Source organism: Gavia stellata, chromosome 18 (assembly GCF_030936135.1).
Source record: "Gavia stellata isolate bGavSte3 chromosome 18, bGavSte3.hap2, whole genome shotgun sequence".
In the NCBI taxonomy this organism is placed as follows: Eukaryota; Metazoa; Chordata; class Aves; order Gaviiformes; family Gaviidae; genus Gavia; species Gavia stellata.
The window spans coordinates 3,761,441-3,775,605 of NC_082611.1; the positions used below are offsets into that span (position 1 = coordinate 3,761,441).

General features: G+C 57.0%; 1 protein-coding gene across 1 annotated transcript in view; it reads left to right on the forward strand.

The window, feature by feature from the left end:
• Positions 1-1,746: 1,746 nt before the first annotated feature.
• The window catches only part of PEMT (phosphatidylethanolamine N-methyltransferase), a 43,020-nt gene continuing 30,601 nt past the window's right edge, over positions 1,747-14,165 (forward strand). The window contains exons 1-2 of the mRNA XM_059826421.1: positions 1,747-1,795; positions 4,609-4,716. Coding sequence (XP_059682404.1) covers positions 4,624-4,716 — 93 coding nt within the window. The 5' untranslated portion in view covers positions 1,747-1,795; positions 4,609-4,623. The remainder of the gene's footprint in view (positions 1,796-4,608; positions 4,717-14,165) is intronic.

The window sequence follows — 14,165 nt, forward strand, 5'->3', positions numbered from 1 at the left end:
GGGATGTCCTCACCTTTCAGAAGGGAGGACGCTTTGGAGAAGGTTTCTCCCTGCTAATTCGCTCCCTGGGGGGACGTTTCCCCCTCTCTGAAAACAGCCATCATTGCTTTCCCCACCGCGTCCCCTTCGCCCTCTCCGCTGCCCCAAGCACCCAGCTGGTGGGACTCGCAAAATAAACATCCTCCCATCTGCTCCCGCACCCCAGCCTGGGAGACGACAGAGACGATAATTACACGCTCAGCACGGCAAAATTATCCAGCGTGAGGGAGAAGAGGCCGGAAGCAGCTGGAGATCATCCGTGGGGAACGCTGCTCCCACTCACAGCGCCTTCCCGTGTGCCTCACCCCCAACCGGCCCGGTGCTGCGATTTATACTGTGAACGTGCTCGTCGGGCCCGGGCGGGATGGGGTCCAGCCCTGGGCGAGCACCCCGAGTGCAGGAGCTGACCCCGCAGGCGGGGAGGTGGGGATGCGCTGCTGCAGCGAGGGGTTTGGAGCAGCGGAACTAAGGAAACGCGGTTTCCCATGGGGCTGAGAGTCGTAGCTGGGATCCCCTGGGTCTGTTGAAGCGCATCCTCCGAGGATGCCGTTTTACTGGGGAGGGCTTCACGTGAGCCATCACTCACGCACATTTTCTGTGCCTGCTGGGGCACGAGCGCTCGGACATCCCGTCCCTTCCCCACTCCCGCGAGACCTCTGGGAAGGACACTTGCAGCTCATTCACGCGGCTTCCTTCATATCAAACTCCTGTTCGAAGACAATTTATTTCCCCTCAAAGGAGGGTCTGCGAAAGCGGATGGTCTGTGCGGAGACCCTCAGAGGTCTGCGGGGGTGATACTACCCGATTCCCTGCGCACGGGCAGGTCTGGGACTGCAGCCCGTGAGGTGCGTTAACTGGAGACATCCTAGAGAGGAGCGAAGAAGAGAAATAATATTAGCGTGAATAATAACAGCAATAAAAAAAAAAATAAATTAACACCTGCTGAAGGCAATAGGGCGCAGCGGACTGTCCTTAAAATAGATCCAGACTTGATGGCTTTACATTTTGCCCTGGAATGAGTAATGGTGGGCACGCAACGTTGAATTTCCGCAGCCTTTCCAGTAGCAGAAAACCAGCGGAGCCGCTTCCCTCCCCCGGGCCGGGCCGGGCGCGCTGCCCACGGGCCGGGCCTCTGCCCCCGTGCAGCGCCGGTGCCCCTCTGGGGTCTTCCACCCCCACCCCACGCACGGCCCCGCGGTCGGCCCCACGCCAGCTGCGCGGTGGGGCGAAGCCGCGTCCCCGGGGGGCCCCGTCCCGCCCGCTCCGGGGGAAGGCGGGGGGTGGCCGAGGCGCGCCGCGGCCCGGTTGCTTCACCGGGCAGGGTCGAAGTCCGCGGGCCGGCAGAACGGGCCGCCCTCCCCGCCGCCGCGGCCGGAGACACGCTCGCAGCCCGCGACGGAGGCGGCCGGGCCCGCGGCGAGGTCAGTGCTTCCCCGGCGCCGCTAGGCCCGGCCCGGCCCGGCCGCCAGGCCCGGCTCCCCCCGCGCCCTGCCGGGGAGAGCGGCGGCGGCGGAGGCGGGACTACGCTTCCCGTCAGCGCCACCGCGGGGTTCCGCGCTCGGCCGGCCCTGGGCGGGGGAGGCGGCGGCGGCGGCGGCGGCGGCGGGGCGACCCCGGGCCGCGGCCCCGCGCCATGGCGGGGCGGGCCGGGCCGGGCGCGGGGCGGCGGGCGGCGGCGGCGGCGGCGGCGGCGGGCGGGGTCCGGCCTTTCCCGCGGGAGTGCTGCGAAGGGCTGGGCGGCCTGGAGTACGGCCAGGTACCGGCGGGGCCGGGGGGGCGGGCGGGGAGCGCCGGGCTCACTGCGGCCCCGGGAACGGGCCCGGCCTGGGGCGCTGCCGCCCGGCTGCGGGGGGCGGCCCGGGGCCGGACACCCCCTCCCCAGCCCGGCCTCTGCCGCTGCCGCCGCGGGGCTCGGCAGAGCTGGTGGCAGTAACCCCCCGGGGACGCTCGGTACCCCTTGCCCGAGGCGCACCCGCCACCGTCCCTGGCCCGTTCCCACCCAGGCCACGACGGCACGCTCTGGCCATGTGGCAAGGGCTGCACCGGCACCCACACCCGCACAGGAGTCCCGTGGGTGCTGCCGCCGGCTCGCCCGGGTGCCCGTGCACCTCTCGCCCCGGGTGCCTGTGCTGCTCTCGCCCGGGTACCCGTGCATCTCTCGCCTTGGGTGCCGGTGCATCTCTCACCCAGGTGCCCGTGCATCTCTCGCCCCGGGTGCCTGTGCTGCTCTCGCCCGGGTACCCGTGCATCTCTCGCCTCGGGTGCCCGTGCATCTCTCACCCAGGTGCCTGTACATCTCTCGCCCTGGGTGCCCATGCATCTCTCACCTCGGGTGCCCGTGCATCTCTCAGCCAGGTGCCCGTGCAGCTCTTGCCCCGGGTGCCCGTGCATCTCTCGCCCCGGGTGCCCGTGCATCTCTCGCCTCGGGTGCCTGTGCATCTCTCACCCAGGTGCCTGTGCATCTCTCACCCCGGGTACCCGTGCATCTCTCGCCCCAGGTGCCCGTGCATCTCTCGCCCCGGGTGCCCGTGCATCTCTCGCCCCGGGTGCCTGTGCAGCTTTCGCCCCAGGTGCCCGTGCAGCTTTCGCCCCGGGTGCCTGTGCATCTCTCACCCGGGTACCCGTGCATCTCTCGCCCCGGGTGCCCGTGCAGCTCTTGCCCCGGTGGCCACGCAGCTCTCGCCCTGGGTGCCCATGCATCTCTCGCCCTCCCTGACTTTGGGGCTGCGGGCAAGCAGGCAGCGTTTGCCACTGTTATTTATCGCCTGTCGGGGAGGAGGGGGCAAAGTTGAATGTTCTGTGCCCAGCAGCTTGCAGAGACAGCTCATCCTAACGGGCTCCCCTTTTATCCCTAAAAGCACAAACTAGGCACAGGCCAATCTGCCTCCCGCTGACAGCGGCGAATTTGGTTGTTGAGGAGGAGAAAAGAAGGTGAGTGCGATGTTAACGATGTTGCCAGCCAGGAGTTAGTAGGTCAAGAAGCTTTTGTTCAGCCCGTGCTGGCGGTGTGCCTAGCGCCGTACGAAACGAGAGGAAAGAAGCTGTCCTGGTCCCACGGGTTTGCACTTGAAGCGGGACCAGACAGTTCGGCCCCGGCACCAGCAGCTGTCTCGGTGCCCAGGTTACAGCTTGACAGCGCTCGGTGTGAAGGGATGAAGTCTGGTGGCGAAGGGCTGCTCGGGGGTGAAGGGAGGTGGGGAGAGGCTGGGGAGAGTGGGAATAGGGGGAGATGGGTCAGGATCAGGCCCTGGGGGTTGTTCCCTTCGTTCCTTGCCATCAACTGCATCCTGAGGGCTCGGATGGAGGAGCCCAGGGGAGCTGGGGCCGTTTGAAGGCAGCCACAGACCCCCGCGGGGTCCCCCCATTTCCCCAGGGCCGTACAGCCTCTGCTCGTGCGCTTTGCACCGCGGGCGGTCACGGCTGTGCGGGAGGCACCCGGAGCAGCTGGACGTGCCCCGGGACAGCATGGGAGCCATTCCCAGGGCCTTTGCTCTTGGGTACAAGAGACGGCAGGTTTAGCAGCCCCTCTCCATAAATCCCACTGCAGCTCTGGTTCCTTTAAAGAACCCATGAAGAGCCAGTGGGAATTTCTCCCCTGGATGGGCAAGGTGGAGCCGATGCCTTTTCAAGGCTTTCCTGTCCCCTGGCATGCAAAGGACTTGCAAACACAGCTGTGTTTGGGAAGCAAAAACCTTCCACGGCTCGGTGTTGTCTTGATTTTCATTCAAGCGAGGGAAGGGCTTGGGCTGGGTTATTTTGTCTTTTGTTTTCAAAATTTTTGGTAAAAAAAAAAAAAGGCTCTGGCTGTTTTTCATCCAAATACCACTGCAGGGAGAGGGGGCGGGGAGGGAGAAGCAGCATGGCTTATTGCACGTAAAAATGCTGGCAATATCAGGGAACTGTCCTGGGAAAAATATCTCTTTCTTAAAAGGAGAAAGGGGGGAAAACCAGCGATCTTTAAGGGGTTTTTGTTGTTGTTGTTGTCATGAAATAAAACAGGAGGGTCTTCTGCAGCTTCTTACAATGCAAATGCATGCCCCCTCACTGTGGAGGGGGTTTGCATCACTCCCACTTTATGGAAGGCAAGTTTGAGGCTGACACAGTTCATTGCTTGGAGTTTCCACGCAGCCCAGCATCCCTGGGACAGTCCTTCGTCCCTGGGGACGCTGAGGCGCTGTGAAACGGTGCTTCCTTTCTTGCAGCTTGGAAACACGCTTGGCTTGGCAGCTGCCCCGTAGGGCTGGTGCTCGTCCTCACAGCAGCAGTGTCCTCGCAGTACCCGTGTCCTTCTGGGTGCTGCTGCAACCGCGGGGCTCCCTGAGAGCCCGGTGCCCCTGAGGTGTGGGGGGAGACGGCTTGGAGGAGCCCCCATCCCTCTTCTTGGCTTTGCACCCTGACATAGTGCTTTGCAAGCCCTAACAACGTGTTGCTTGGGGCCGTTAAAAGATTCGTCTGCTCTTGCAGGGCAGCTGATGCATTTGGTTTGAAATCAAGCGCTCCGTATTCGGGCGCAACGCCCGGTGCCCCCGCAGGACCCCGCACCCCCAGTAACTGATTCTTCCTCCCCAGGTGGATGTGACAGCCATGGCGCGGCTCTTCGGCTACGTGGACGTGACTGACTCTGGCTTCATTGCTGCTGTCCTCTCCATCGCCTTCAACCCGCTCTTCTGGAATGTGGTAAGAGCTGCCTGCGCGCTGGCCGCCCCATTATTTTTAGCCTTCCTTTGCCAGCTGCGGGGGGATCTCCTTTGGGCCGCACTGGAGCAAAAGCCTTTTTTGGGGAAGTCTGCTGGGCTGGGTGAGGCGAGCAGTGCTCGGTTATTAGGTGTTAGAAGTGGGTAGGCAGGGAGCTGTGCTGCAGAGAGAGCTCCTGGGGCAGGGGGTGGCTGTGATGGGTGTCACAGAGGAGGTGAGGGTGGGAGCCAGTGTGGGATGCAGAAGGAATTAGGAGCTGAGCTTGGGAGAGGGGGCAGAGCAATCAAACCCATCCTTCAGTCACCTCCTGCCGCATCCTCCACCCCAGCAGCCGGGCACCGGTCACCAATGGGACTGAGCATAAATGGCGTTAACACCCGGCGGGGAGCTGTACTGGGTACGTTGCCCGCTGCAGCTGGTTGTGTGAATGGCAGGAAGCAAAAACAGTCAGGGAGAAGTTAACCTGAAGAAATTCCCCCTCCACCATGCTGCAAAGTCTGGCAAAGAGCTGCAGAGCTGGCAGCAAGCCAGCCCTAAGCAGGAGTGGGGATACCTGTGCACGGGTGATGCTCGCTGTCTCTGTGGGTGCCATAGCGCTTCGGGAGCTGAGACTGGAAGAGTCTCCGCTGGCCTTCACCGCTGCGGTTTGCTACCTCCCTGCAAGAGCAGCGAGAATCATCGCCGACCCCATTTTGGAGCGTTGCAGAGCCAATGTGCCAAGCGGGGAGCCCAGGCTGGCTGCAGGACAAGGTGACTCCCACCCTGCAGCACCCTCGGCAGTGCAGCTGAGGTGCGGGGCGAAACCTTCTCCCCGTGAGCACTCATGGGAACGGGATGTCATCTCAGCCAAGATTCCCAAAACCGCCTGCCAAACCTCCCCGCAGGGATTCTCACCCTGGGGAAGTCTCCTTAAAAAGGACTTATTTTTCCAGAGGGGGAGGATTCAGCTCTCTCTGAGCGCAGGGGCTCTTGAGATTGCCTCACGCTGGGCTTTGGAAAAGCGAGGCTCTCCTGGCTGTGAGTCACTTTGGAAGCCTCCGTCGGGGCTCTTTGTTGCAGCCTCCCTAATTTTTCATGCAACTCATTATTAAAAAGTCTCACGGTGTCTGAAATGCGAACTAGAATATGCCACATTATTTCGATTGCGGAGTCATCATTTAGCATAAAGAATCAATGAACAAGAAGATTCAGGATGTGGTCTCTGGGGGGAGAGAGACCGGCTCCAGCGAGAAACTGCATAAAAGGGAAACAAAAAAGTACTTTATTAGCGTCTGCTGCTACGCCTGCGACTCGGGGGACGCCTGCAGCTTGGGAAATAGCGTTGCTTTTTGGAGCAAGAGTTTGGCTGCTGTTAAAGGACAGGGAAAGCTGATGTAACAGCAGGAAGTTCATTGCTCTGCGTTGCTGTTGTCCCCTTCCAGCGTCTGAAGAGCATTGCCGTTAGCGGCAGGTGGCACTGCAAGCAAGATGTGCAGGGCCTGCGCCTGGGAGCAGAAGGCATCTCTGCATGGGTTTGCAGTCAGCAACCTGAGCTGGTGTGGTGGTGGAAAGCTCTGGGGAGGTGAGCGTGGCACTAGATGTTTCCCCGGCTGTAGCGAGCCGGCTGGCTCTCGCAGTCCGTGTGCCTTCCTCCATGCGCTTGCTCTGCGCAGGCTCCCCAGCATCTCCCTGGCGTTTCCAGGCTCTGCCAGTCCCCGTGTATGGCTTACTCCAGGCACTGCTGGAAGGCTCTTGCAGGGGGGCTGTGGGACCTGCAGCCCTGAGCAAGCCCCGGCTATCAGGTGTGTTTTAGCAGGAGTGGCCCCAGCCATCCCTGGATTTTCCCTGACATGCTTCCCTTACCTCCTCCCCATCCTTTTTTCCATGTGATCAGTGTTCCCCGCCTGCACCTAGCCAGCAGCTCTTCTTTCTTTCTCTGCATCCCTGCACAGGCTCCCTTTGTCTTTTGCTATTTGAGTTCCATCCCAGCAGCTGAGATTGCTTCTGCATCTGAATTACTTTGGGCTTGCAGGAACTTTAGTGCAAAGACTGGATTTCTGTGCGGTGCCAAGCACTCTCTGCTCTCTGTGCTTAATAAGTAACGTGGGACCCTGGTCAAAAACCCTTCTGTGCATGAAATTCCTGATTTGGGTAGAAATTGGGTGGGGATGCAGTGATTTAGTTCAGTGTCTTAATTCCCCGTTTCTGCTGAACTCTGGCCAGGTCTGCCTCTTGCAAAGTTTGGCGCCGGGTTGTCCTCGCTGTGCAGCGCCTCTGAATAAATATGCGGTGGGGAAACCCGGGCTCCGTACCGTGCTCGGCCGATGGAGAGGCGCACCTCGAGGCCTCGAGCATAGCGAGGCGTTTGCCCTGGTAAGCACCAGGCATGTTTCTTTGGGACAAAACCTGCAGGGTTTGGGGACGAAGAATGAACTCCGAAGGCTGTGGGGGGGAGCGTGGTGCCGGAGAAAACCTTGAGGTTTGTCGGGTCTATTTATGTACTTCAGTTAAGAGAGCAATTTAGAGGACCAAAGCCTAAGTGGGGCAATTTGCAGGACTCCAGCCGGGCTGTGCTGATGCTCCCTCCTGTTCTCCACAGGGGAGAAAAGCTCACCAAAAAAAAGCCTCAGGACTCCCCATTCTCACCCTCCTCCCTGCAGGCATGTGCCAGGGGGTACCATGAATGTCCCCCGGGGTCGCTCGCTGCGTTTTCCCACCAAACCCAGGGCTCACACCCCCTCTTCTGCTTCCCCCCCACTCCGTGCCAATTAAAATCCCGTTCGCCCCCCATGGCCCCCAGGTTACGTTGTCCACGGCACAGCTTGGATGCGTTCCTGTGTTATTCTCTGTTTTTTTTCTGTTTTTTTTTCATCTCTCCTCCTCATGCTGTCTCTGCTTTCCCACCCACCGCGGCTGTTACGAAAGGAGCTGCTGGGAGCCACGATCCCGTGTGAGGTAGGGTGCAGGCAGGGCCCCGAAACGCAGCGGTAGAGCCATTTTGGGGATGGTGTCGCTTAAAACTCCCCAGGGATGTTCACTGCAGCCGGGAGACCTGAGCCGCTGTGAGGCTGTTGAGGGGCACCCAGCGAGGAGTAGGCGCGTCGCTGGAGCTGTGCTGTAAAACGTTAATGAGGTCAGAGTGGTAGAAACTTCAATAAATCCCATCTGTGTTTGGAAAGCCGCAGAATGATGGGAGAAACTTCCCATCCCTTGGTAACTGAAGAAGATATTAAATAACAGCTCCTCGGGGACAAACCTTTTCAAGCCAGGAGAGGCAGATAACCTGCATGCGGGAGGCTTTAAAGAGCTCGCTGAGCCTTGGCACACAGGGAGTTTCTAGAAAGCTGGAAGGATTCTGACACGCTCTCAATAGCAAACAAACAAGTGGCATAGCCGTGAGCCAGGTAGTCTGACGTCCATCACCATGCAAGTGAGTTTCGAGTGGGAATCGCATCCATCAGCAATCCTTTTCTTGATTTGAGCCTCTTAAAAATTTACGGCTGGCGTCACGGACCGATTTAGAAATGGCACATCTTCAGCTGCCGCCCGAGAGCTTGCTCCTCCCGTCACCTCCGGTGACCCCTCGAGACACCCATGCCTCTTGAGGGAATCTGCAGGGCGAAACCTCAGATGTCACGGTTAGGAACAGGCTTAGCGTAATTTAGCATGATTTTAAGGAAAATAGACCCCATCAGACAAACGTGATTTTATTCTTCAAGGTTGCAGCTTTTCCTGTTCAGGGTAACAAGATCTCTGTTCTAGACTTCTGTCAAGTGTTTAAACCGCATGAGTTTTTGATTAAAGAAGTAGTTGCACAGGGACCTGGGCTGACAACGCCTGGCTCCTGATGGATGTGTATCTCTTGGTTCATTTATTTTTAATTTCCCATCCTTTTCTCCTTCTTTGGAGACTAGAGGAATCTGCCAAGTGGGTAAGAAGAGCTTGTGCTGGTGGGGAGGGGGGAGTTTGCAGGTGCTGGCAGCCCAATTTCACCTACCTCTGACCACTTCTTGCTAAACTCGGCCCCAAAACTCCCCCACGCTGCTGGGAAGTGGCCGGAAGCTCGGGAGCTGTCGGATTCAGACCTCAGTGAGTCAAACTCCGAGAAACCTTCTGGGGGCAGAAGACAAATGCCTGATGCTGGGGGATTTCAGCAGCTCTCCCTGTCTGTCTTCGAGAAGGGAAGGATTGAGCGGTGGCTTGATGGCGGTGTGTTAGCACCTCGCTGGGGAAAGGAAATTGCAGGGTATGAAACGGCTGTGCGAGGGCCGGGGCTGGAGCGGCAGGCAGAGCCTCGCGGGGAGTACGCCTCGGTTAGCTGAAGTTTACCGGGTTGGGAGATGAAGGAGTCAGTGTGATTTCATGGTCTTTTCTGGCCTTGAAATTCTGCAAACCTGCAAGAGTTTCGTGGGCTCCCCCGCAAACCTCTGCCTGCCTGCAGCCGTGGCTGAGAGCAGAAAACCAGCCCTCAACCATCTTCTGGAAAGTGCTTTTAGATTCTGTTGTAGAAGCCACAGCACAGTAACGATGATTATCTGCTTATAACAGATGCTAGATCAATAGCAGGGCTTCAAGCTATGCTGCAAGGCAATTGACTGCAGAAAGCGTTTCTTTATTGGGGGAAAGCTGCGCTCGCAACGAAGCTCGGATTCGCTCTTACATCTCCGGTCTTAGAAAGTCACCACCAGCTCTGGTGCCTTTCATCCTTTGTGCAGGGAGAGAACGCACATTATTCGTAATTGGACTCTCTACCAGGCAGCAACAGCCGTTTCCATTTCCTACAATGCCTGAGAAAGGGTGAGGATTTGCTTTTTTTTTTTCCTCCCCCAACAGCATTGAGTGGCAATTTTATTCCGAGTGACTTGGTAGCGCTTCCCACTCAGGCGGCGAGGGCTTTGCAGTGATGCTGTAATGCGTGCGGTGAGCAGACGGCATCGATTATCCGGCCGTCTTGTAATAGAGCGCGTCCTGGCCGGGTGTGTAACACTATGCCTGTTTGGCTCCTAAATTTAGCTTTTCCAGTGTGTCGGCACCGCTGCGAGCCACATAACAGGCACCAAAAGTGGGTCGCATCCTCCGGCCTGCCGGCTGGAGTGACACAATTAGGATTGCTGATTGCTGTCACCTTGAGGGAGAGCCACATCCTTCATCCCAGCGCCGCTTCCCTGCAGCCTCCCAGCTAGGGGTGGTGGTGTTTTCATCTAAATCCTCTTTAAGAAGCCGTGCAATATCTTTTTACAATGTCCTTGCAGGCTGAGCTGCCTGTGATGGGGGGGATCGTGGAGCCCAGCCTGGCCAGGCAGATGTGAGCTGAGATGCTTCATCTGTGTGTCGAGCCAGGCAGGGTCTCAGCCCTCAGGGCTCCAGGCGAGGTGGTGGCAATCATTTGAACAGCTGCCCAGCCACCGTGCACGGGTACCTGCCGAGGCGGGGTGTGCTTGGGTTTCTGTGCCCGTTCCTAGCGTGAATTTGGGATGCAGCTGGTGCGCAACATGCCTGCTCAGCATTTCTCTAAACTGAGGTCAGAATCTGTCTCTTATCGCACAGTCCCCTGTGGATCACAGCCAAGCTGACCCGAAAAGCAGCCTCCTTTTTTTTAGCTTCTGCAGAATACGTCTCTAGAAATCCAGGGAGTTTGTTGTATATACTGGACTTTTCTTGTTTAGTGTTTTAAAAATAAACTGTGGGCTGCTGGCAGCTCTGCTGGAATAAGTCAGCGCACGCACAAAAGATAAGAAAATATATTTAAGCCAAGAGCCTTGTTTCCATATGCATCACAGGATTAACTGTAGACCCTAGAAGTTGGGAGAGGCCCTTTCCTCTCTGTCCCACTCCATCCCTATCCTGCTGTGCTGCTGCTGAATACTTTCTCCTCCTTGATGAGGTGCTGCTCAACGATGTTAATCAATGAAATGGCAAATCTATGACCACCTGCATCCCATGGAACAAGGCAAAAAGTGCAGCTGGAGGCAAAAAAGATAGTGTGATCTACCGGGAGGCGTGGAAGACGGCGTGTCCTGCCGTGTGGCCCTGGGCTTTGGCAGCATCTCTGTAGCCTCCGGGCTGGGAGCTGCTGGAGCTCTGAGCAGGGAAACCCACTGCCTCCCCCGGGACATTGGCTGTCCAGGGGCCGGACAGGGGCTTCCCGGCTTGCGTGCCTGCCGCAGTCGCAGACGTGAGCTGGGTGTTTTCTGGCTGTGCCGTGGCGCAGAGCATTTAGGAGAAGCCTGCCCAGTTCCCAGAAGGACGGGATCTCCCAAAATAGGCTGCTTTGACGAAGAAATGCAGAGACACACAGTCTGCTCTTAGGAGGTTATTTCTGTAAGACCCACTGCCCGGCTTCCGTCACGATGCAATTCCATCTCCTGCGTGCCTGGGGACTCGTGGTGGGGAGGGAGGCATTGGGGTTTCATGGTGCGGGTGCTGGATCCGGCTTGCGGCAGGCTGGTGGCACACAGGGTTGGCACCCCAGAGAAAATGTTTCCTCGTTTTCTCTATATTCTCCCCTTTTGATGAACTCCGAGGGGACACTTACCTCCAGTTGTGCACGTGGCAGTAGCAAATGGGTAGTAAAGTAGATCGGTAAATCAGTAAAGCAAACCCTTCCTTCTCTTTTCCACCTATATTGTGTCCCCAATGACACGAGTAGCTGGAAGTGGCACTTGGCACAAGCAACCCACATCCCTGCTCTCTTGAGTGTGAAACCAGATAGTTCAGCAGCCCGATCACAGCAGCACTTGGAGGGCACTGGTTCCTGGTAAATATTAGGAGCCTCATCTCAGTTAAAGCAAACAAGTATCTGCACTCCCCCCAGGGCTGCCTGCCTACATCGGCTCCCTTACATTCCCCTTTCTAAGGCACCCTGACAAAGCTTTAAAACACCTGTACCCCAACGCGGGGAGAAATAGTATATTTTTGGAAGCTGGTGCTGATGTATTACGTTGATGGAGGACATGAGCTATGGACATAGAGCGTGCCTGGGCAGTGGCTTTGGTTGATACGTTGCAAAGGGATAGGAGCAGCGGTGCACCGGCTGTTCAGAGCAAGGGGCTTTGATTTCAGAGGGTGGCCCCGACCCAGGGCTGCGGAGTGGGATGAAGTAGCCCTACCCAGCAAGCCGCTGCCTGATTTTCCTTTTCCCTGCCAAGCCATCCGAACCTCCGTGCTTGCTCATGTGCAGGGAAAGAGGGGCAGCTCTCTTAGAAAATTAGGAATTTGGTTGCCAGAAAAAAGCTGGAAGCCCCAGGCTTGTGCAGCTGCCTGTGGCTTCATCGAACTGCCCCCATCTCCCAGCGAATGTTAGGCTCAAGGAGAGGAAGGCTGGTGGGAGCTCTTGACTTTCCCATGTGTCATTGAAATCATGAACGCCCACGGTGCATTACCTACTCGTCTGGATTTGGCAATGTCTTACTTGGTTTTTTTCTTTGCAAACACGTTTTTTGTTCCCTCCCTTTACTCCTCCAGACCAGGGATGATGCAGCCGTGGGCTTGTTCTGCAGGTCGGGACGTGCGAGCTGCTGCTTTGTCTGGCTGAAGGGTTTTCACTTGCTCTCTGTGTAGGCACAATTATTTTTGGTGTGATCCTTTTTGCGCTTTTGGGAAGAAAAAGCAGGCTGTGAGCAGCTCACACCCCTGAAGTGGGTGAAATGGAGATGGGTTTTAGCAATTTTCTCTGCCTTCAGCTGTTGCAGGGAAGCCTGACCGTCAGGACTCACAGAACGCCTTCGTCGCCTCCTTTGTGCGGTGGGAGGTTTGCTCATTATCTGGTTTGTGCTTCGCTTATAAAAGAAGCTGTAATTGTGGCAGCTCCTTGCCATAAAAGCACAAAGACATTTTCAGGGAAGGAAAATGTCCATGCAGCTTTTATGATCCTTTACAGAACTCCTTCTGCCTACTTTTCTCGCCTCCTGCCCTTTCTCTAGCATCAGCTCTGTGCCCAGTGCTCAGCGTGACTGCCTCTGCCTCGAGCTTCTCCTTTGCTATAGAAATGCTCCTTTTAGAAAGAAAAAGTTGAGCATCCTCCTCGTCAGTCTTGCTGGGTGAAGAGAAGAGGGACCCCAAATCCCCCCATGTAGTCGGGTGTTCGTATTCCTGCCTCTTCCCTCAGAGCTGTTTTCTGGGGTGAGGCCGACTCTGCAAAATCCCGGGGAGGATTTCAAACTGGGGAAAAAAAGCCCGTCCATCCATCTGTGACTACAGTGTTACACCTGGAACAGGACTGGAGTAGTACCAAATCAGATCACTTTGGGGCACACGTGGCTGTTCGTATTAAAAACCTAATGACCTCAGACGAGATACAGTATTTTTAACTACGATGCATTCCTATTAAGTGCCCTTTCCTGTTTATTTTTACCAGGACATTGTTTTAATGACTGCAGAGTTACTCATTTGATTCCCAAGGCTGGAGAGCAGCAATGAATTAGTTTCATTTCGAGACTTTGTCGTGCAGTCATTTTCCAGAGATTGATGTACTCGGAAGCCAAAGCGAGCGCATTGCCCGACTGAGGAACATTACTTCCCTGCCTGTACCCGTCAGGCTTTGGTCCCTGGTGCGGATGTGCGGGGATCCTTAGCTGGAAGGACTTGCTCAGCCTCCCCCATCCACCTCGGTGCAGGGCTCCGGTACAAATCCATGGAGCAAAAGACTGTAAGAGTGTTTGAGCACTGCATGCCGGGCTCATACGTGCATCTCAGCGTCGGGCTTTGAGGCTGCAAAAGTGGGTAGGAGCTCCCCTGGGGTGCAGATCACTGGGTCTGGGGATGACTGATTGTTCGCTGCGCTTTTGGGTTACGTTTCTTGCATTGAACAAATACCGTGGGGCACGTGGTTACACCCATCAACACCCACAGGAACCCCAGAGATAACACCAGCAAGCCCGAGGGGTTTGATAATTGTATTTAACCCTTCAGATTGTTATTACTTGTTGTGCCGCGCCGTTTGAACATCTCATCCCCGAGGAGAGGGGAACAGAGCGCGCGGCTGCCCGTGTTACATAAAGATCAAATTGTCCCTCTCTATTGTTGGCCGCCGGGACGACGGCAGCATCGCAAACATGCGTGTCCTCGGCGCCGTGGGAAATGTTCCCAGGGGAGGCTTAACACGGAGCGTGGAACGTGATATGTCGAGCAGCGAGGGGACGGGAGGCCCTCCAGCCGAAATCGGCGCTGCGCCGAGGGCGGCCGGTGCAATCAGTACCTCCCTTCCAACGAACTCTCACTACTCTGCGAAGGGGTTTTAGATTTCTCTTGCATTTTGTGCTCTGCGAGGCGTATTTATCTTTTTTCTCCCCCCTTCCCTGTCCCCCCCTCCCATCACAGCCCCTGCGGGAGCGATGAGCGAGTACACGCTGTCCAGAGGACGGGCGTGTTGGGAGTCCTTATTAGCAGACTTATTCCAGAGAATTAAACCCTAATTTCACAAAAGGGCAGCAAGAGAGTGGCTGCAGCTCTGG